This window comes from Myodes glareolus, chromosome 13 (assembly GCF_982192425.1).
Source record: "Myodes glareolus chromosome 13, mMyoGla1.1, whole genome shotgun sequence".
Lineage (NCBI taxonomy): Eukaryota > Metazoa > Chordata > Mammalia > Rodentia > Cricetidae > Myodes > Myodes glareolus.
The window spans coordinates 42,678,245-42,702,632 of NC_142038.1; the positions used below are offsets into that span (position 1 = coordinate 42,678,245).

General features: G+C 42.6%; 1 protein-coding gene across 2 annotated transcripts in view; it reads left to right on the forward strand.

Annotated features, from left to right (window-relative positions):
* The window catches only part of Mcc (MCC regulator of Wnt signaling pathway), a 378,705-nt gene that overhangs the window by 124,619 nt on the left and 229,698 nt on the right, over window positions 1-24,388 (forward strand). The window contains exon 1 of one of the 2 annotated variants that reach the window (XM_087896075.1): window positions 22,317-22,451. The exons of the other annotated variant lie outside the window; for it this stretch is intronic. Coding sequence (XP_087752201.1) covers window positions 22,395-22,451 — 57 coding nt within the window. The 5' untranslated portion in view covers window positions 22,317-22,394. Of the gene's footprint in view, window positions 1-22,316; window positions 22,452-24,388 lie in introns of those variants that run through there. 2 annotated transcript variants of the gene reach the window in all.

Here is a 24,388-nt window from a genome sequence, read left to right on the forward strand (position 1 = left end):
ATTCCTAGCACCCATGTAAATATATGCCTGGTGATGTGGTACACATCTGGAATCCCAGTGCTGGGGGAGTGGACGACATAGACAGGATGCTCCCGAGATCATAGACCAGTCAGTCCGGACAAATCAATGAGCTCTAGATTCAGTGAGAAACCTTAGATCAAAAAGATAGGATGCAGCATTGATGAGAAAGCTCAGGAGGCAAAGCTGCTTTTGCCATTCAAGCTTGGCAGCTTGAGTTTGATCCTCACAACCCACCCAAAGGAAGAAAGACAGAACTTACTCCATTGAGTAGTTCCAACCTCCACACACCAGGGCCATGACACAAGTTCCTTCCTCACATCATATACAACATACACGTAATAATACATAAACAAATACAATTTAAAAATAAGATATAGTGAAGTAAAAGAAGGCACGGAGTACATATGTACACACACAAACACTTAGATGCACACATCAACAATTGTGTATAAAATGTTTTCCTCTTAAATCGATATTTTGAAGTATCAACAAATTGCCTTAGGAAACAAGCTTCATGGTTGAGAACAGGCTTCGGACTTAGACGTGAAATTTGCATCTTTGTTAGGCATTTCTCAGCTTTGTGATTTGAGGAAATATTTCACCCCTCTGGAATTTAGTTGTCTCCATCTGAAAATGAGACTCACAGTGATCCCCGTGTGGAAAGTTTGCAGCACGGTGCTCTAAAAATGGATGTGCTCAAACTGAGGCTTCCTGGAGCTTCCAACCCCTTCAAGACTTACTCAAATATAGCTAGCTCCTACAGTGAAATATCAATAATTGAAATCATCTGACCTTCACCTCTTTATAATTGATTTGCTGCTCTTTCTCCTTAGGATTCACACGGCTCTTCAGCCTTCCTAGACGTCTTCTGATATGCAAATTGTGCGAATTCTTCCGTTTGTAAGACTGTTAAGAATGAAGGCAGTAATTATATACTGATAGTGTCTCTCCTTTTGATGTTTAGAAAATGGCATTCTAAATGATGTACCTTTCCTGATTTTGTATCTTCATTAGCTCCCACGCTGGCATTGCTGGACACACGTGGATTGTGTTTGCACGTTTCGTGGCCACACGCTACAGTCCTATCTATAAATTCTATTTGTGGAATGAAGGTTTTCGTAGGAAATGTTGTGCTCTTGAGTTGTGAATGTGCTTAGGGCAATTCACACTGAGCATGGGAACACCCTTGTCCCTGTTCCCACCACACGTGGGTGCCTTGTTTGTGGTGCAGTCTTCAACATCTGACCACAAACATCCCGGGTATTTTGGTATTATTAGTCATGAAAACAACTGCTGGTACACCTGTGTGTGTTTGAGTCATGGCACATTTGATTAAACAGACATGCCCATTAGAGTGTGATGTGCTGAAATAAATCTGCCAGTATCTATTTTAATATAATGCAATAAAACGCATTTGCCCAATGAACTCAGAAATCGCAGCTAAGCCCACGTGGACCCATGAATCTATTCGCTCCACATATGGCCTGTTCCCTGAAGGGACATGTTTGAGTTGAACATTTTTTTTTTTAAGTGTGTTCGCTAAGAGAAAATTTAATTCATATGCTAAAGTTATGTCAGGCATCCAAGTTCCAGCTCTCAGCTAATCATTATCTTGAATTGTGCGCTTCATCAAGTTCCTTCATTTAATCTGAGTTATTTCTCTCAAAACTTAGTATCCTACTTTAAGGAAAACCATCGCCTCATATTTCTGGTGGTTAGTACCTAGTTTTGTTAGATCTGGTGGAGACAGTCTGTGAAGTGAATCTAATTTGGGCAGTTGAATAGTAGGAAGAATCAGGAAGACTGCATAGACTGTTGCCTTCATTTACATAGCTTTGTCTAAGAGATATTTTCACTATCCTTTGGCATCTGTTCTGTGTTATTTTCATTTTGCTTTGCTTAAATTAAAAAGGAATGAATGATATTAAATGAAATGAAAGTGTGCATGTACACGCACACACACATACATACACACACACACAATCAAATCGGTGCATCACACTGAATGTATTGGACAGATTTTGCATGTCTGATAGCAGAAGAACAGTTTGCCATCCTCCCTTGATACAGCACCAGCATGTGTAATAGAGTTTATTTGTTCAGAGCTGAGCATCAGGTGTAATACAATCATGCATTATGTTTGTTTGACCCAAGCTTTTATAGCCCCATAGTTGCTCATTCATTCTCGTTGCAGATATAAATTAAAAGTGGAGATGGAAGATTAGATTTGCTGGGCTATGTGGGATATGAGAAATACAGTTTCTCTCACTCTTAGAACTTAGTGAATCACGACAGAAATAGAAATGACCTGTAGCTAAATATTCAACGCTTGTGAGATTTCAGTTCTGTAGTTGACTTTGCTAGCAGAGGAGGCTTGCAAACTGACTTCCCTCTTTTTCTCATTGTCTGATATTTGTGGATTCAAATTAGCAATGCAAAGCTTTCAAAGTAACGTTGTCAAGCTATGTTCAGAGTCTTTCACTTGTGAGTATGGCTAATGTTAAGTGGATTTTCCTACTTAATATAATAAATATCTCTTAAGGGCTTCTTTTTCCTTTTCTGTCTCCTCCTTTTTTTCTTTCATTTTCTCCTGGAAATTTTACAAGAAGGGATGATACAAACATTCCATTTTTTCCCTGCCCCTGGAGGAAACTGAATGAAAAGCATCTGACCCTCTGAATGCCACAGAGATTTGTGATACGGCATAATTCTTGACATTCTGAATCTGTTGTGTACAGCATAATTTAGGTTGAAGCTGAACCATTAACATTTATCCATATTTTTGTGTTCATTCTATTCAAAGTAAAAGTCTCCTATGTCTTAGTTTAATATCCATAATTTGTTAAACACTAGATCCACAGCGGCATTCAGTGCATGAAGGGTATCCAAGCTCTTATAATGAAAGCAGCTGATGAAGAAACACTCACTGGCATGGATGTTGTTAGGAGCTTGGATGTTTCCAGCAAGGATGACAGGTAAAGGGAACTGTGAGCCAGCGGTAAGTTGTGGATTTGTGTTTATCTTCCCAGCATCTTAAAACTCTTTGATCATTAAGGATCACAAATTTTATTTGCATAGAATATGAATACTGAGAACCTATAGTGTGTTTTAGTAGAAGATAGTTCCTTGAGTGTTGATAGCAAACAAAGCTCATTGTCTGATTAACGCCACAAACCAAGAGAATATGAGTGGCTTTGTTTGCTTTCTGTGGCTACGAGAAAACACCATGACTCAAAGCAACTTGGGAAGGAAAGGGCTTGTGTCATCCTTATGACTTACAATCCATTATGAAGGAAAGTCGGGGCAAAAATTCAAGGCAGGAACCTGGAAGCAGAAGCTAATGCAGAGGCTATGGAAGAACACTTCTTACTGGCTTGCTGTCATGGCCCTTGCTCGACCTTCTTTCTATATAACCAGAACCACCTGCCCAGAGTGGCACCAGCCACAATGAAGTGGGTCGTCCCTCATCAATCATTAATCAAAAAAATGCTCCACAGGCCTGCTACAGGCCAATTTCTTGATTGCAATTTCCTCTTCTATATATGTCTAGGTTTATGTCAAGTTGACAAAAAACAACCAGCACAACTGAAATTCAAGAAAGATGAGTGAAACTCTTAGATAACACTGTGACCAATCATAGTCCAGGCTGACTTCTCAGAGGTAGTAAGGGTCTGAACCGGTGTGGTCAAAGGCGGCAAAATACAAGTCCCACTGCAACTCCTCCTCCTCTGTGTGTGTGTGTTGTTTGTTTGTTTTTAAAGAACATGTGAGCTGGGTGGTGGTAATGCATGCTTTAATTTCAGCACTCAGGAGGCAGAGGCAGTTGGATCTCTGTGAGTTTGAGGTCAGCCTGGTCTTCAGAGCAAGTTTCAGGGCAGCCAGGGTGGTTACACAGAGAAACCCTATCTCAAAAACAAAACAAACAAAACCTTTAGTTGGACATAGTGGTGCATGCTTTTGATCCCAGCATTCCACTGGGATCATTCCACTCAGGAGGCAGAGGCAGGTAGATCTCTGTGAGTTCACATCCAGCCTCTTCTACATAGGGAGTTCCAGGACTGCCAAGGTTACATTGTGGGAGCCTGCCTTAAAAACAAAATAAAACAAAAACAACAACAACAAAATGAAAAAAAATGCTTTCATTAATATATTTTCATTGTGCATGGTATTGGGTTTCATAACCACATCTTCATGCAAGTATATAATGTGCTTTAAGCATAGGTTCTCCCATAATCTCCTCCTCCCCATCTTCCTTCTCCTGATTCCTGTTCCTCTTTGTTCTTAATAAGTTTTCTATAACACAATAATAGGTTTCTCCACTGACTCAGTAAGCCTGATGAAGCTGAATTGAAAAAGCAAAAGAACAGGTTTATTTGAGCTAAGCAACTCACAGGTGAGCTCTCCAGTCCCAGAGATGACGGCCAGAGAAGTCACATGCCTGAACTTACATACACATTCAGGATGAATGGTCTATCAAGCAACTTGGACCCTCCATTCTCTGGTTTTCTGGAATGTTCCAATGAGAGGCCGGGATGGTCAAGCTTATCTGCTCTTCTATCTTGTTCATTTGCCTTTGTCTCTTTTGTCTCCTGGACTAAATTTTTTCCCTCAAAACACATCTTAATCCAAAGTCATAGCCTTTGATATGACACCAAGGTATAAATCTGTTCAGTTGTTTTACATCTTCTTTATCCATCCTCCTGTTGATGAACAAAGTTTGGTCCCCATAACTTAGCCATGATGTATAGTGGTACAATGAGCTTTGCTCGACAAGTGGCTCTTGGATACTTGGAGGCCTTTGCATAAAAACCCAGGAGTGATATAGCTGGATCATATGATAGTTGTATTTTTTTTCTTTTAGAGAAATGGTTCTCAACCTTCCTAGTTCTTAAACCCTTTAATACAGTTCTTTGTGTTGTGGTAACTGCCAGCCAGAAAATTATTTCTTTGCTACCTAATAATTGCAATTTTGCTACTGTTAAGAATTATGATGTAGTTAAGTGGTTGTGGCACACACCTTTAATCCTAACACTTGGGAGGCAGAGGCAGGTGGATTTCTGTGAGTTCGAGGCCAGCCTGGTCTACAAGAGCTAGTTCCAAGACAGCTAGGACTGTTACACAGAGAAACCCTGTCTCAAAAAACAACAACAACAACAAAAAGAGTTATAATGATATGCTGGACATCTTATGTGCAATGCCCAAGGGGTCTGGATACATAGCCTAAGAACTGCTCTTGTAGAGCTTTGTCCCTCCTGTTTCTCATTCTGTCTAGACATGGTTAGAGTCCTTTTTGTCCACATCCTTGCCAACACTCACTGCTATTTGGTCTCGTTTTGTTTTGAGACAGGGTCTCTCTATATAGCCTTAGTTGTCTTAGAACTCATTATGCAGATCAGGCTGGCCTCAAACTCAAAGAGACCCATACCACTCTCAGCTACTACTTATTTGTTAATGACTGACATTCTGATGGGGTGGGATGGAATCTCAGTGTGGTTCTATTTACATGTTGATGATAACTAGTAAAGTTGAATATTTCCCCATATGTTTACTGGCCATATGTGCTTCATCTTTTGAGAATTGCCTTTTCATTTCTTTAGCCTACTTATTGATTGGATGAGTTGTCTTGTTTCTTGCTTAGTTATTTAAAGCACACTATTTGCCTCTATCTGGGTTAAAGACAAGGCCTCTATTTTCTGTCTAAAGTGATAGGAATAAACTCCTCCTAGGTTGCGAGCAGGTCAAGAATGGGAGTACTGTATTTGTTTCTCTCCGGGTCTACCAGATGGCTCATCTCAGTCTCATGAAATTGTTCAACCATTTACTTATTCTGATCTGGATCCTCTCAATGAATGCATATTGAATGAATGGGTGGATAACCTTGTTTGGGAGGCTGTGAATATCATGAGAAATTGTCAAGTTATCTAATGAGAAATTCCCTGTGCACCTTACAACAAAATAATCATGCTTTCATTATGCATGGTATAGGGTTCCATAAAGGACATTTTCATGAAAGTATAGAGTGCACTTTGAGCATATTCTCCCCTATAACTCCCCTCTTACCTTGTCTTCTCCTTCTTGCCTGCTGTTGGCTCTCTTTGTGAGAGGAATCATGGCTACAACCCATGTGAAGTCAGAGTTTTGCACAGTTCTTCGGATCAAGTCTTAGATCCTTCACGTGGTCTATGAGGCTTTCTGCTTATTTATCTATTGCTGATCATCCCACACCTCCCCCAACCCCCACACTGTATGCATGGCCACAGAAACCAGAAGAGCGTGTCAGGTCCCCTGGGACTGGAATTACAGATGGATGTGAGCCCACCCTGAGCCATCTCTCCAGCCCCACAAGCCTCTTTCTTGAAGGTATGTTCCTGGCTTTCCTTGTCTACCCAGCTAGGTAAACTCTGTGCTTTATGTTCTTCTTTCTCTACTGCTAATCTTGGGAGGCCCCACTGTCACTGCCATCTAATGTTTATTTTTATGATTAAGTGGTGTGTCAGTCATCCCTTGCTACAATAACATTATGTGATAAAACACCAATACGAACCTGAGTGACATTCAACAGTAGGTGTTCGCTGCTGACATATCTGGGGTCAGCTGTAGGCTATCAAGGCAACTATTATTCTTGGCTCTCATGGGTGGACTCGCTCACACACCTGAGGATAAACTGGCTGATGACTGGGTTGGTCTAATAGGGAGAGCGGAGTAACTGCAGCACAAGCCTCATGCTTCAGAAGAACAGATCAGGCATATTCTAATGGCAGAGGCAGAGTGTAAGAAGAAACGTGGAGGAGGCAAACCATACTTACTTTATGCATTGAAGTTAGGTATAGTCTATGTGCTAAGCAAAAAATCTTTACAGGGAATGGAGATCAGGGCCAACCTTGTATATTAGACTGCAAGCTCACTTGAAGGCTATGATGGCGTATCCCTTTGAAATTGCTATTATATATCTAGTACCCAGGAAGACTGTAGGGGAATGTGGTACAGTAGTGGTGCTGAGATATCCTGACTTATCAGGAAGCCAGGATATACTTAGAGCTGCAATAGGACAGCTCTGGAGAGGCTTATATACGGCTTCTTATGGTTGGAGATTTCCCAGGAAGAAGGTGTAAAAGGATGCTTAAAAGAAATCCCACACTAGCTCAGAATTGAGAAACAGACAGTTATTTATTTAGGGGTAGACTCACAAATCAGAATCCTCTGCTGAAACGGAGATCAGAAACTGAATCCCACAGCCAGAAAAGAGGCTGAACGCATGCTCTACATCGGCCTAAATAGTATAAGAGGCCACACCCCAGTGGGCAGGTAACCACTGGCTGTAAGACTTTCAACAGCAAGAAGGGGGATTGGTAAATTTTTCCTGCTCAGGGATTGGTCAGTTTAGCTGGTCAGGGGCAGAGATGGCTCTGACTTCATGGCCAAACTGTTTCTTTCACTGCTCTTTATAGCTTTTTGACTCTATTCTTAGGACCAGGGCATATTTCCTTCACTGGCTCTGATTCTAGGGACAAAGTGTGTTTCTTTGAAACTAGTTTCAGAGCCAAGGCACATGTCTTTAGTCCTGGGTTCAGGGATAAAGATGTTCCTCTCCCTGGCCCAGGTCTCAAATACAGGGTGTGTTTCTTTCACTGGCTCTGGGTTCTGAGTCAGGGTACTCAGTGATTGGTTGGCTTTCTGCCCCAGTTGTCACTTTTACCCTACAAAGACACTTGACATATAGTGAGTAATAACTATTTCCTAGACAAATAAGGATAAAATATAAAATAACATTAATTTAACCAGGTGGTGGTGGAACATGCCTTTAATCCCAGCACTCAGGAGGCAGAGGCAGGTGGATCTCTGTGAGTATAAGGCCAGCCTGGTCTACAGAGTGAGTTCCAGGACAGCCAGGTGTAGATGGAAGTTTTTGTTCCACCTGGTCCCATAGCCGTTCAGTCCCATAGAAACATACAGAGGTTTATTTTAATTCTAAACTGTTTGGCCTATAAGCTCAGGCTTATTATTAACTGTGGCGCGCCCCTTGACCAGCAAGGAAGAACAACCACGAAATCGAGGATCCTTCTCAAATCACACTTTATTGGAGCCTCTTGGTTGAAGGGAGAGTGGGAAGCGAGAGAGAGAGAGAGAGAGAGAAAGAGAGAGAGAGAGAGAGAGAGAGAGAGAAAGTGAGAGAGAGCAGGAAGTGAGAGAGAGTGAGAAATGAAAGAGAACAAGAAGAGAGAGAGAGAGAGAGAGAGAGAGAGAGAGAGAGAGAGAGAGAGAAAGCGAGAGGGAGAAAGCGAGAGAGAGTGAAGGCCAAGTGGCATCTGCTTATATAGGTTGAAGGGACTCGGGTACTGCCCTGATTGGTGAATACCAGTCTACTGACGCTTGAAGCCTTGGGATTGGCCAGGGACAAGGCTCAATTGTGCATGTACAGGCAAAGGGCGCTCAGCCCCATGCGGCAATACCAAATAAGGACCTGTTTACCTCCAAGCTGCAGGACCACTGGCGCCATCTTGTAATGGCGATAATCGGACGGCTCCTTACAATTAACTAACTCTTACAACTTAAATTAACACATAATTTTTATCTATGTTTAGCCATGTGGCTTGATGCCTTTTCTCAGTACAGCACTCTCATCTTGCTTCCTCTGTTTCTGGCTGATGACTCTGTTTCTGCCTTTCTTCTTCCCAGAATTCTCCTAGTCTGGTTGCCCCGCCTATACCCCCTGCCTGACTACTGGCCAATCAGCATTTTATTAAACTGACACAAGTGACAAATCTTTACAGTGTACAAGAGCATTATCCCAAAGCAACCAGGGCTGTTACACAGAGAAACCCTTCCTTGAAAAAAAAAAAGAAGAAAAATTTGTAAAATAACATAAATTTGATACTGTTGTCTCAATCATCTAAAAGAAATGGCCAATTTCAAAGAAGTTTCTTTATTAGGAAGGTAGTTCAGAATTGTCATTTCTCATTTGTTTGTTCGTTTGTTTTCCTGACTTCTTAAATTTCCCAATTCCTCCAAGTAATACCTGTTTGTGAGTTAGGATTAGGTTTAATTCCCATATGATACAGTTCTGCTCCTGTACCAATCACTTTGTGCCATGATAAAAATACCTTTTGTAAAAAGTGATGGATTTATTGTGGCTAATGGGGCTGAGCCTGTGTACAGCAGCTCAGATCATAGCAGAGGGAGCCTATGGCAGAAGCTGTATCATAGAAGAGCAGGAAGCAGAAAGGAACAAGAGCCAGGGGTTGGCTGTAATCTTCAGTGCCCTGACCTAGTGGTTTCTTCTAACTAGCCTGGACTTCCTAAAGGTTCCATGCACTCCCCAAATAGTGCCACCAGCCAGGGGAGAGGCAATCACGATGTGAACCTGTAGGGTACACATAAGATCCAAACCAGAATACCATGCCACCACCCGTGCTGGTAATGTGAAAAATAATATCAAATGAGCTGTTTGAGTAAGGGGACAACATTTAGTATTTTGGAAGAGAGGAAAAAATAAAGGGAATAAAATAAAAAATGAAGTTTTCAAAAGTTTAGACTGTTCTAGCAGGGGGCCACTTGTTTGTTCCCGGCTGCTCAGCCCCGAAATAATCACATAGAAACTGTAGTAATTAAATCACTGCTTGGCCCATTGGCTCTAGCTTCTTATTGGCTAACTCTTATATTAATTTAACCCATTTCTACTAATCTGTATATTGCCACGTGGCAGTGGCTTACCGGCAAAGTTTCAGCATGTCTGACGCTGGCAACTCCATGGTGTCTGACTCTACCTTCCTCCTCCCAGTATTCAGTTCTGTCTTCCCCGCCTATCTAAGTTCTGCCCTATCAACAGGCCAAGGCAGTTTATTCATTAACCAATAAAAGCAACACATAGACAGAAGAACCTCCCACACCATTAACCAAAGCCTATTATAAGGCCCCACCACCACCACTAATGCTCATGTGCTGAAGATTTAGTCCCTATAGGGTATATCCAATCATTGAAAAATAAGTCAACTGTGAGAGCTCTAGACTGATCCACTGACTGACAGTATGATTGTGAAGTTATAGGAGTGTGCACAAGGGCGTGTGGGTGTCTGTCTGTCTGTCCTGGTTGGAGGACATCAGTCACCGGGAGCATGCCTTTGAATGGAATAGCTGTCCCAGGGACTCACTCTTCCTTTCTTTCAGCTTCTTGGTTCAATGGTATGAGCAGTCCCTGCCATGCTGTCTGTCGCCATGGTTTTCTTAGTGACCATGAGCTCGATACCTGGAGTCACTATACTTGTACTAAACCATGGAAACCAGGAACCAAAACAAGTCTCCCCTCCTTTGGATTCTTCCTATGGCGTCTTTCATAGCAATGGAAATCTAACCTGCACACAAATCCCTGTAAATCTTCCTCTGTGCTGAAGGTGCTGTCTCTTTAGATGTTTGCACTGCTGCCACAGAACGCCACAGATGGGGGAAACTCTTCAAGAACAGACATTTACTTTTCAGAGTTCTGAAGACTTGGAAGTACAAGACCAAGGCACCAGTAGGAGTGGGCTTGGTGAAGACCACCATGTTACCACGTCCTCTGAAGAGGAGGAGTGCTGTATCCACATAATATAAAAGCACACGAACAGAAAGAGACTTTCCCTTTAATTTCAAGCCCTCTCGTATAGGAAATGATCTCTCTCCTTTATGAGGGCAGAGCGCGCCTGAAGCCATCCTGTTTAATAGTGTTGCATAGGGGATTAAGTTTCCCCATGAGCTTTTGAGGGAACTCCATCGTGCACACTGTGGTGACCTTCCATCTAGGAGGACTGAAAGGAGACTGGTGGTGTTTCTAAAGAGTTCATTTTCTCTTAATTGAGGAAATAAGTTAAATATTTTAGAACATTGCTAATTTCTGGATCATGAGTGCCTAAAGGTCAATAAGAATATGAAACATAACAGGCAGGAAGAAAAGAACAAACGAAGAAAGGGGGCTGTAACACGAATTCTAATTGTTCTTAATAAATACCTGAAGCTAAATATTAGGTAGTAAAAGCTGAGAGATCAGAGAAGCAGTGCAACCAGCCACTAGAGAGACCTTTTTACCTCTACCAATGCTCAGACCACAGTTTCTGTCTTCCTCAGACTGCAACTGTCTCCACCAAACTTCAGACTATATCCAAGCTCCTGTCTCCTCTGACTTTATATTCCTCTCTCTGCCCAGCCTTATCCATTCCTGTCTCCACCTCCTTAGTTCTGGGATTAAAGGCATGAGAATCCCAAATCCTGGGATTAAAGGTGTGATCCACCACTGTCTGACCTCTAGTGGCTTAGCTCTGCACTCTGATCTTCACGCAAGCTTTGTTTGTTAAAACACAAACCAAATATCACTACATGGGGCAGAAGGGAGGGAAGAATGAAGGAAAGGAGAGAGGGAAGAATGAAGGAGACAAAAGGCATCTCCTAGAACATGACAGTAAATGAGTTGTATGTCCCGAGAACTAAAGAAGCTGAAAGATGCTAATTCAAATACCATTAGCAAGTTCTAGAAGAATATCATATAACTAAATTAGAATATGTTCTCCAGTATTTTTGGTAAAAAAAATTATTCTTTAATTCTGCCTTAATTTAAGAAAAACAGGGGCTGGGTATTATGGCACACTCCTTTAGTCCTAGTACTCTGGGAGGCAGAGGCAAACAGGCTTTTGAGTTTGAGGCCCACCTTGTTTACAAAAGAAGTTCCAGGACAGCCAGGGCTACATAGAGAAACTCTGTCTCAAAAAGAGACAGAGAGAGAGAGAGAGAGAGAGAGAGAGAGAGAGAGAGAGAGAGAGAGAAGAAAGGAAGGAAGGAAGGAAGGAAGGAAGGAAGGAAGGAAGGAAGGAAGGAAGGAAGGAAGGAAGGAAAAAATGGGCTTTTTTGGGTCAGGACTAATATCCTCAGTATTTGACAATGGATTAACTGTATATAGAGGAGTGTTCTTCAGACCTCAGTTATAGAAAATGTTAGTCCTATGACTGTTTAACCCCAGAAAAGTCTGGAAGTCTGGAGGTTTCTAGGGATGGGATTGAGCAAAATGGGCAGGGGAGATCATTATCTTTGGTGGGTTGGTTTTTTGGGTTTTTTTTTTGTTTTTTTTTTTTTTTGGTTTTTCAAGACAGGGTTTCTCTGTAGCTTTGGAACCTCTTTTGGCACTAGTCTTGTAGGAGAGAACATTGTCAAAGCGAGACTGTAGCTATACACCTACAGGGTAAAAATACTTTCCATTTTCTAATCCTGACACAGCCATACCAGCTCTGCTTTCTGCTTTGTTCCTTCACTTAATGGAGCCTTAATTGACACCCATGAAGGGAGCTGATAAGGTCAGAAGTGATGATTCAGAGATGATAAGGATCAAAGTCAGGACAGGAGTTAGGAAGTAAGTCTTAGAGAAGCCAATGGCTAAAACTCCAATCAGGAAAGGGAGCAAGGGAAAAAGTGTGGGAAGGAGCTTGGCAGCTGTAAGAATAATAGGAAACCATGGGGCTGGGTAGAAGTTTTACATTGAAGTAGTGAGAGATAAAACCGATGGGAGAATAAAGAGCACAAATAAAGGTTTTCCATGAAGATTAACAAGGCAAGCAAGTGTCCTATGTTCACTTCATTATATTTGCGTTGCTGGCCAGAGCAAGAAGATAAGAAAAGAAAATAGAAGACATCTGTGGAAAGAAGTAAAATTACATCTCTTTATGCAGAAGATAAATCCTCCCGCATGTAGAAAATTCTACGTAGTCTACTCAACACAAGAATTGTTAAGCCACACAAGATTTCAGGACATAAAATTAATATGCTAGCAATCAGTTCATTTTTAAATGCTGGCAATGGATTATCTGAAAAATTAAATTAAATCAAGCCCATTTACACTAGATTAAATTTTTAAAGAAAAAACAGACAGTTTTAATCCCAACCTTTAATCTCAATACTTGGTAGGCAGAGGCAGGTGGATCTCTGAGTTTGAGGCCAGTGTGATCTACAGAGTGAGTTCCAGAACAGCCACAGCTACTCAGAGACAAACAAAAAAAAAAGACAAACAAAAAAAAGGCAAACAAAAAAACAACAAAAAGAATAAGCTATTTAGTAATTAATTTAATGAGAGAAGTGTAAAATTTATACACTGAAAATAGTCTCATGAAATCAACAAGCTAAGTGAATGAGAAGACAGTTCCCATATGTGGATCACAGACTTATTAAGATGTCAATGTCTCTAAATTGCAATAAAGATTCAGTGTACTACTTCTGGCTTCTTTAGATGCCAGTAGATTGATTCCAAAATTCCTGTTGAAACACAAGAGGCTTAGAAGAGTCAAGACAACCTTGAAACCCAATGAAGTTGGATAACACTTTTCTGTTTTGAAAACAGAAAGCAACAACAAAAATACCCAAGAATAATTAACACCATGAAGTACTGGCACAAAGACAGACATACAGACACATGGAATAGATTTGAGTTTCTATAAATAAGTCCACTTATGGTCAATTGGTTTTGACAGGGGTGCCAAAATAATTTAGTGTGAGAAAAGAATAGTCTTTTCAAAAAATAGTGCTAGAATAACTGGATATCAAAAAAAAAAAAAAGGAAGAAGAAGTAGTTTGGGAGCTGAGACTAAATCTCAATGACAGAGCACAGGTTACCATGCATAAGGTGCTGAGCTTGAGCCCCAGCACTGAGCACTGAGTACATGCACACACACACACACACACACACACACACACACACACACACACACTAAATTGGAGCCCTTACATTATACAAAATGTAATTCCACAGGGGTTCTATCTCAATGTAAGAGTATAAGATTATTAAGAGGAAAAATAAGACAACATGATCTTACTTTAGGCAATAGTTTATTAACTGTTAAACAAAAGCATAAGTTACTATGTCAGTCACCTTTCTTTTGTCTATGACAAAGCATCTGGCAGAAAAGGCTACGGAAGAAAGGACTTACACGGCTCCATGGTTTTAGAGATCCCAGTCCATATCATTGGCTCCGCTGACTCTGAGTTCATGGGAAGGCAAAAGACTGCAACAGTAGAAGTCTGTGCAGGAAAAGGAGGAGGCTGAGCACTACATAGTGGACAGGAAGCAGGGAGAGACGTGAGAAGTGAAAAGAAAGAAGGAAACTGAGGCAAGATATAGTTTTCAAAGGGTTGTACCCAGTGACTTTTTTCCTCCCAACTGGTCTACCTCCTCTAGTTCTCCACCCCCAAATGTCTATTCCTCTTTCCAAACCATCAATGGATTAAACATTAGGTCAGAAACCTTATGATCTAACCCTCTCTGGAAACACCCTCACAGATAAGCATAGTGGCTGTGCTGCACTTTAATAATCTAGGTGTCTCTCAACCCTACCAAGTTAATGAGCAAGAATAATTGTCATAATAAGAACATTTAGGTAAGCCAGGCTTCATTGTAGTCAAACCTTTTCTGTTCTGCCTGCCAGCTCCCAAATAACCACGTGGAGACATCTTATTAATTATGAAATCTTGGCCATTAGCTTAGGTTTGTCCCTGAATAGCTCTTATAACTTAATTTAAACCATTTCTATTAATTTACTTTCTACCTCTTGGCTTTAATACCTTTCTCTGTACAGCCCATGCTACTTTCCTGCTTCCTCTATGTCTGGCAGATGACTCTACCCTTCTTCTTCCCAGCATCTTCTCTACCTCCCAAAATCCTTCCTACCTGTTGGCTTTTCAGCCTTTTATTAAGCTAATCTGAGTGACACTTCTTCACAGTATACAGAAAGATTGTTCCACAATACTGTGGATGAAATTTTCTTTCCTACCTGCCACTTCCCAAATAATTGACATGGAGACTTAATATTGCTTATAAATGCTCAGCCAATAGCTCAGGCTTATTACTAACTAGCTCTTACAACATAAATTAACCCATTTCTATTAATCTACATTTAGCCATAAGGCTCATGGCATTTGTCTCTCTGGCATGCTTTTCTTCCTCTCCTTCTGGCTGGTGACTCCTCTGACTCTGCCCTTCTTCATCCAAGCATCCTCCTAGTCTGGCTGTCCTGCCCAATCTCTTTCTGTCCAGCTATTGGCCAGTCTGCTTCTTTATTAAACCAGTCACAGAGACATATATTCACACAGTGTAAAGAAATATTCCACACAACATTTCATCAATATTTAAACATATTTAAACTTCAAAGATCTCTCTGAAGAGAGGATAAAGACAACCTATGGAAGAGGGAAAAAGAAATGAAAGTTTGTAACTGATAAATGTCCAGTCTCCATAACACAACAAAAACAAACAAACAAGCCTCTTAAAATAGAATGGTAAAAAAGCAACTCAATTTAAAAACATTTTGGGCTGGAGATGTAGTTCAATGATAAAGTAATTCACAGTCATGCATGAGGCCCTGGGTTCTATTCCCAGTATCACAGAATAAAAGGGTCTAGAGATTTCTCTAGAGAAGACATAAATGGCCAATAAGCAGAGATGTTCAGTATTATCAGCCTTTAAAGTGAAACAAAACCATTAGGCTATATTTTTTTAAAAAAATTGACAATTATATCAAAGAAATTAAAAAACCTACATTTGGTGGGGATTTTAAAAAGGGCAGCCATTTTGGAAAACAGTTTGTTTCTCAAAATGTGAAACAGAGTTTTCCCATTGCCAGGTAATTCTACTTCCATGGGCAAGCACACACACCCAAGAGAACTGAAAACATACATCCGCAGAAAAACTTCCCAACCTGTATTTTCAGAAGCATTATCAGAATTGCCAGTGAGTAGATGTTCCTCAAATGCATAAACTGGTGAGTGGATAAAGAAAATGTGACATCCACAGAATATTATGGCAAGGAAAAGGGACGGAGTGTGAATGCACACAGCATGGGTGAGCCTCTAAAACATGCTGAGATGAAGAAACCTGATAGAAAGAGTCACATATTATTCTCTTTCCATGAAATGTCCCAAATTTGCAAATTCAGAGTGACACAGTTGTGTGTGTTTATTCCATATCTCTCTTCTTGTTGGAACATGGTCCACAGGTGGAGCCATGTGAGGGGACTCTGAGTGCTTGTGAGAACACTCCAAGAAAGCAAGACAAGAGTCTCGTGACCCCAGTTTCTTCCAAACATGGAATTGTTCTTGGAATGTGTTCTTGTCCCACGTGTAGCAAATAGGAGAGAATTGACCTCAGATTACTCCTTATTGCTTGCTGCTGGTATTCAATTACATGTTTAAACTGTCCTCTAGACGCCTCTATGGAAAAACAAGTTTTTGTCATGTATATCTTGTCCCTGTGATTGTACACAGCTTGAACTCATAAGAACTTTACTCATGGGACCTCTCTTAACTCTCAGATTCTAAGTTGTCCACGACTCTGAATAAAGCTGACTACCGCCTGAGACTTTAGTCTACCTCCTTCATTGGCTCCATGTTCCCAGGCCCCACTACCTCTAGAGCCATGTCACCTCTTCTCAGTCTGCTCTCCCTCCCTTCTATTTTCTTCTCCAGTGTTGGGATAGGACTCTGGGTGGCCACTTTTGAGCCAGCGCTGTACTTAATGCTTATGTTGCGCTTATGCTTTGAATTACATGTGTTAAAATGTAATCTTTTTATGGATGAGTTATATTTTGATAAAACTCATAAAAATATAACTTGCAGCATAACATTCTACAAAGCTATATATGTTGGAGAAAAATTCCTAGGCTAGGGTACATGAAGTGATTTAGACCTAAATCTGAATATCCTTAAATTATAGGAACAGTGCTTGGGAGAGGCTGCTTAAAGCAGAGGAAGAGGGAAGGACTGAATGGCTGGACGAGAAGGGGAAGAATTGGACATTTCTGCAATTATTAGACCAGAAGCTATTATTCCTATTATGTAAACTTGTAAACTGTAATTGAACTTGTTTTTTTTTAAGATTTCCTTATATTTCCTTATGTTATTTGTGCGTATATGGTAAGGGGGCATGCCCAGACCATGAGGCACATGTGGAAGTTGGTGGACAACTTGCAGGAGTCAGTCAGTTCCTTCTCCCGACTGTGTGGACCTGCGGAAGCAGTTTGGGTTATCAGTCTTGGTGGTAGCTACATTTCCCAGATGAGCTCTCTTGCCATCCTTAAAGTTGAATTTTGGTGGAAATCAACAAATTTAATTAGATATGGTTTGTTTTTCTTTTCTTTCTTTCTTTCTTTCTTTTTTTTTCTTTCTTTCTTTTTTTTTTTTTTTTTGAGACAGAGTTTCTCTATGCAACAGTTCTGGCTGTCCTGGAACTGGTTTTGTAGGTCAGGCTGGCCTCGAACCTGTCTCTGCCTCTGAGTGCTGAAACTAAAGGTGTGTGCCACCACCCCCCGGATAGACATGATTTTTATGGAGATGACAAGACTTAACAAAACTGTTCAGTAGCTGCATAAAAAGATATTTACTTAAAATACAATGAAACAACAAAAACATAGCACAAAGGCACAAGGAAGGGTAATGGCGGATAATTCCAAATCCAGAGCATTTATTTAGAATGGCAAGTTTGATCTTTTGACAGCTGTGTAAACCAATTAAGGATATCTTAGAGAAGGCAAGAGCCCACTCCTCATGTCTCAGGACATCCCAATAAGAAGCCCCCATCACTTCAGTCTATTTCTGAATATTCAAAGCCTGGACAAGCGGCTTCCTTTGCTTCAGACCCTCCGTCTTCATCTCAGCTTGGTGCAAGCTCAGGTTAACTTCACCTTTTGTCATTAGTTTTGTAAGGTGCACAGCTTACTTCTCTGTCCTTATCTCTTTATGATTCTAGGGATCATAACCAGTGCACTGATCATTCTGGGTAAATTCTCTATCCCTAGCTTACACCCCCAGCTCCTGTCTATCTATGCTCCTTTTCAGCCATTGCTATAATGGCATTCTAGCTAAAGGAGCAATGGATGATTCTGTTTTAGCCTAAGGGCTCCAGAAGTAACAGTGGCAGGCATTTGAAACTCATTTAGTTTCAGCATAATCTCCAAATTTTACTAGATCTATCTTTACACATCCATTTAATACATCTTTCCGTTTTCCATTGGCATATGCAGGTACTCCTACGATGACTTAAAGCTCTCCTTTTTTAAAAAAAAAAATCTCCCTGGGATTTCCAAATCTCTACTCTCCACGGATTGGTTTTCTTTTCTATGGAGAAGAATCTGATGTGCTTTAAAGCGATTTGGAGTACAAATGAGTGAATGAAAGATTCTCAGGATGTTGATAATGAAGGGGATAACTATTCAGTCTCCAAATGATCTCATCAGACACTGGGGTAAATTTCAAAACATCCCATAACGAGGGAGCAAACCTCTAATCGGAATTCCCCACTGATAATGGCAGGGATGTTGTTGGAAAATGACTCTAGGTTATTGGAATGTGTGGGCCGGGTGTGAGGTGGCCAACGAATGCCATTAGTGAGCCCAGGAGTGTGCTTTCTTCGCTTGGGTTTGTTTGCAGTTGGGACAAGAAAGATTTTTGTTTGTTTATTCTGTGAGGGAGATTTAATCTGGAAATTGTTTTCGAATACTGGTTTTCTTAGACATTTTAAACACAGACCAACCTAATTACGTACTGCATTCCAGCTATGCCTCAGCTTTAAGTCACTGAGCCTAGAGTGGGGTAGCCCACAGAAGGAGCCAGGCCACAATGGATAGGCTTAGGGCAGTATACTTCTCCAAGTTACCTCCAAACGTTCACTTTTCCAAGCTTCCATCTATCTCTGCCACTTTAAAAGACTGCTTTTCTGGAGGTCACCTGTAATCCCCCAAACCAAACAACACTTCACTAGCAATCTCCTGGTGTCTCAGCAGCCTCCTCCATAGGCCGCTGCTCCTCCACAAGCAGCCTTTCCACTTCAGCGCGGTCCCATCCGCAGCTGTTATGTTCCCCACTGGATTTTCTGTCTTGATCTTCTTGTTGGATTCTTGTCCTGCTTAACCTGGAAATATGGCAGCACCTCAGTCTTGGGACTGAGCAGCAAAGTCTTGGGACTACGTCTTTGCACCCCTTACTTTCTCCCTAGGTGACTTCATACATTCTCATGGCCTTCAGCGTCAGCTATAATCCTCATGCCTCATGCTGGACATAACTAAATCCTCATCATCTGCCCAAGACTCAGATGCCTTAACTGTGGTTGATCTCTCTTTATGTGCCGAATAGGGAGTTCACTTTTCCTTATTTATTTACTTAACTTTTTGCCATTATCAGATCTGAACCCTCCCTCTCACATATGCTAGGCAAATGCTCTACCACTGAGCTACCTCCCCATCCCCAGAAACTTAAATTTAATACATCTAAAACAGAGCCCCTGGTTCCTTCAATCTGGTCCTTGTCCTTGGCTCACCCCCAAGCTGGCAATCATCTATGACTTCCCCCCTCAGTCTCATGACCAGTATCTAATCATTCATCAAAGCCTGGCCAGTTTCATCTAAACACTACATGTTAAATCCACCCATTTCTTACCATTTTGATTGATTTTTCCCCAACCCAAAAGCATCCCTGATCTGCAACAGCCTTTCCTGGTTTCTTGTTCTGCTTTTTGGTCACTAGAACCCGTTCTTGGGCACAAAAAGCAGAGGCAGCAGACATGAATGTGTATTAGAACGATTTTTCGGAGATGGACAACAGGACAGGGACTATTTACCTGTGGCTATTAATTAAGTTCTGCCAGCTTGTTTTTATCAATACTGCAACCATTTCTCTGTCTTCTGTATCAGGCAAAAATCACAGGCATCATTTCAGCCTTATATATTTCTAAAAGGACACTGTACAATGTGACCATAAGATCATCAGCATATCTGAAATTAGCCACCATTTTACTAATATTTTATGTGTATGTGTGTTTTGCCTATAGTATGCCTGTGTAACATATTCTGTGCCTGGTGCCCATGGTGGCCAGAAGATGGCATTGGATCCTCTGGCATTTAGAGATGTTTCTGAGCTGTCACGTGGGTGCTGGAAATTGAACAGGGGTCCTCTGGAAGAGCAGCCGGCGTTCTTCACCACTGAGCTATCACTGCAGGCCCAATAATTTCTTAACATCATTAAGTATATTACAAGTGTATTTCTGAGTGTAAATATAATTTTAATTTTTACTATTTTTGAGATCTCTCCGTGGGAAGCTGGCCGTAGACATTCGGTTTTCCTGCGCCAAACTCCAACATTATCAGATTACAGCTGGGTGCTACCAGAACTGATCTAAAGGTCAACCATGTTGTCATTTATCATTTGCACGGTTTGTTTAAGTAAAGGTCCCAAGGAGGTCCACACGCTGCAGTTGACTGGCGTGCCTCTATGCACCCGGGAGGCTCTGGAGTCCTGCTTCTTGTGCTGTCTCACTCGCTCACCTGGTTTCTTCCACCTTGCAACTTATCTGGCGAAGACGGTGGGGTTGGCTTGGATCCTGCAGAATTCCTGCCTAGTGCATCGTGGTACACAACACAGTTTTGTTTTGTTTTGTTTTTTCACATAAAACTGCTAACATAGCCTGACGGGTGGCAGTGTTTTCTTCCACTCTCAGGGCTTTGTTACACAGAGAAACCCTGTCTCGAAAAACAAAACAAACAAACAAAAAACAGGCAAACAAGGGAAATGGATGAACCACACAGGAAGGGATGGGGAAAAGATGGGCACGCAAACGTGGCCCCCTGCTCCATCTTAAGGCAAAATTAAACATCCTATTTGGGTTTTTAAAAATAGAGTTTGGATTGGAACAATACAATGGCTTTTTCATAGAAGGCTTCAGGAAATGTCTGCCTAGAGGTGGAGAGACTTTCCTCCCATTGTCTGAAGAAAGACGGATGAGGTTTCTTAAGTGATAATGCAGCCCCCTGTACTAAAGGTTTTCGGTGCATCTCAGATTCACTTGATCACACCAGCCCTCATGCTGCCTTTTAATTTATTTTACTAAAACAGGGTCTCACTAAGTTTCATAGGCTGGCCTTGAACTCAACTGTGAAGCTGAGGCCTGCTTTGACCATGTGATCCTCCTGCTTTAGAGCTAAGATTACAAGTTTGGGTCGACACCAACCAGGCTTGGTGGCCTTTTAACTTTATTTCGATAAAACCCCAGGTAGACCTCAGTCCGTTCCCCTTATACACTGAGAGTTTCACCCTAAGGGAACTCAGACTGGTTGGCTATCACAGCCTTTTTAAAGCTTTCTAATTCATCCTTCAGACTCCAGAAATAACCAGCCCAGCTCTGGCTACATAGCAAAGATCATTCATTCATTCATTCATGACTAGGTCTTACTATTTAACTCAGGCTAGCCTTGAACTACTAATTCTCTTGCCATCCCTGCTAGATGCTCGGAATACAGACCGACACCACCACGCTGGGTGGAGGCATGTGTTTTTAACGAAGATCGGGAGATTGGAGAACACACCAATGCGCTAGTATTTTAAATCTTTCAAGGGTTGGGCATGTTTTATCTTGGTTATGGACGTTCAGAGAATGCACTCTGCCCTAGTCATGTAAACGTGGGAGCCTGCCTTTAGACTAATCAGGGAAATGACCGCCCCACACTCTTGTAAAATTTTAATGTACCGTGAGAAACCGCTCAGCGCTGGCCGACGTACTGTGTTCACGTTTGCCTTGACCTTACTGAATCATGGAAAGCGGTTCCTAACAGGGAAGGTTTTTTTTTTTTCTTTTTTCTTTTTCTTTTTTTCCAATTTCCTGCACGATTACTCAGGTGGCTTTTCCTGTTTCTTCTCTCCCTTCTGGACCTGGGTCCTGTAATTACTATTGCAGAGACCTGGAAGGACGCCTGCTCTCTCCTCCGCGCCCTCCCCCCACCCTTTTCTCCTTCTGGCCCCGCCTCCGCCGTGCAGCCCTTACTTAGCCAGCAGCTAGACAGCTGTGTTCAATCAGAAACCACTTACAACTCCAGACGATTCAAAGGGGGAAACTTCGGCGTGAAGTGCCGCTCGGCTCCGGCTCTCTCCAGCTCTTTCCTGCCGGGAACCGGAGGCACAGATAGTCCTCGCACCTCTGCCCGGGCTTCTCCCGGAGGGTGCCCGAGCTCTGCCGGGCGCCGGCGCGAGCTGCCCGCTTGCCGGGTAATGGGGATCCGCGCGGTACGGTAGGAGAGTCGAGGCGGCGCGGAGGGTGACATCGCCCCGGGACGCCGCGGTGGGCGCGCGGGCGGGTCCCGGCGCCGGCTCGGCCGCTGAAGCTGCTGCGAGCGACCCACTTGCCCAGCCTCCAGCAGCTATGGTTCGCCGGTGAGATTCCAGTGGGACTTTCCGTGTCGAGCTTCTGCATCCTCCTCGCCGCTGTCCTGGGTGAAAATGGCTGTCTAGACTGAAATGTGCCGGCGGGGAGCAAGTCCAGGCTATCCAGCCTAAGCCAGTCTCCAAGGCTCCGAGGTCTGGGGACGAGCCCGGCTCTGAAAAGTGCAGGCATGAATTCCGGAGTTGCGGTGAAATATGGAAACGACTCCTCAGCCGAGCTGAGTGAGGTAAGGAACTGCTGAGGTCCGGAGCTCGGGTTTCCTTGCCTCGGCTTCCCGCATCACCCTAGTCTTTCCCTACCCCACCCCTCGTGATCCCAGGCTGGAAGCGACGCAACTAAAGATTGATGGATTTCTTTTTTCTGGATCTTGTTTTAACTTGTGCTACTCAGAATCTGACCTGAACTGCCTTGATATTTCACTCTGAACCAAGTGGCTTAGAAAAGCAACAGCTCTCCCGAGACACCTAGGCGTTTTATTCCCAAGAGTGTGTACCCCAGTCCCTCCACTCCTGCCTCCTTTATTATATGCTACATTCCTTGCGGCGGTCGGAACGTTGAGCTTAAAGCCTCAATAACTAGTTTGGTGGGGCCGGGGAGATGGTTGTGCTGGAGACCGGGGAAAGGATGGATTATTAAACCTCTCACTTGGCGCCCACGTGTGCTGCGTTTGCTAGGGTTCAGGCAAGGTGGTCCCTTCCTGGGTAGAGATGAATGACCAGCACCGGGTGGGGTGGGGGTGGAGGGGCGGGGAGAGGAAGCACATCAAAGCCGCTTGGAACTTTATTTCCTGCCTGGGTCTGGACTCCTGTGTCTTTGAGACCACATTTGCAATTCCTGGGCTTGCACTGAAGTGCTTGAGACCCGCTTTGAAATTAAATCTGTATCAAACAGTATGCAAATATGTGAGCGGTAAAGTGCTCAAAGCCACGTTTGGGGAAAATAGTTGTAGGGTTGTCTGATCCAATGAGATACGTGAAAAGTGATAGGAAACTTATAAAAACCAGGTGTTCCAGGGAATGGGGGGCCCTTTGGGTCCCTCCTAACACCTTGCCTAGATATTGTGGCCCAGGTCTCAAGGTCTTCTGTGCCGCCTAAAAGTACAACTGAAAAGAGAAAGAGGGACCAGAAGACAGAAATGAGAATGAATGGGAAGTAAGAGTTAGTGATGTCAGAAAATAGGGGGAAAATGAAAGGATGCCACTTTGGCGGAGGGGCTCTTGATGGAAGAAATCCAGCGGGCTTTGGCCCAAAGGGAAGAAAAAGCCCTGGTTGGTGGCCTGTATCATGCCTCTGTGTGAACCAGAACTATATCCTAACTCCCCCTGCTGACCCCCCACCCTCGCCGCCCAGTGATGTGAAAACCTGGAGAGATGTTGAGTGAGGTGGTAATTTTCAGATGGAAGTGAGAGAGGAGGCATGAGGAACTGGGTGAGCTTTGCCAATTTTGTATTCGGGGGCAAGATCTGAACTAAAACCCAGAGTCATGCTTCATAACTAACTAACCCATCCAAGAAGCATTTGGTTGCTATTTTAGGACCATTTAATCATCGAACCCTACTAATGGTTATCTCCTGGGAGGTTTGTGACAGGGCCCTTTTGTTCAGTCTCTCCGCGGTAGCACCTTTAACTCTGTCACCTGAAGAAGAGCCAGGAGTAGTGCAGGTGGCTGGGATGCAGACTGGAGATGTGGTTTTATTTGAATAGCTGCAGCATCACCAAGGAGTGCACATCAAGAGGACCACAGAGAGTGCGCGACACAGGAGCTGGAAGAAAGCTGCATTAATTAATCCTTGTTAAAGTTGGTGACCAAATGAAAGAATTAGGGTTGCCTTGTGGCCTTGCATTGGCTGGGAAAAAAATCATATTTTAGATCACATGACATGTTCTTGTCCCTAGGGAAACCATCAAGGTTCCCTGCCAACACCCTCTCCTCCCCAGAGTTGCCGCTCTGGTCCCCAAGACATGTCCATTCAGTTTTTTCCTTTCTCTAGAACCAGTTCTGGATCCCACGGTTTAGTTCTCTCCCCATCCAGTCCTCCCCTCTCTCTACCATCTCTGTTTGCCTGAAGGTTGTATAGTTAGTTGCAATAGCCAAGCGAGGAGATTGATTATTTTCACTTTTGTATTTATTTAGAGATTTGGTAGTGCAAGAAGAGGGGCGTG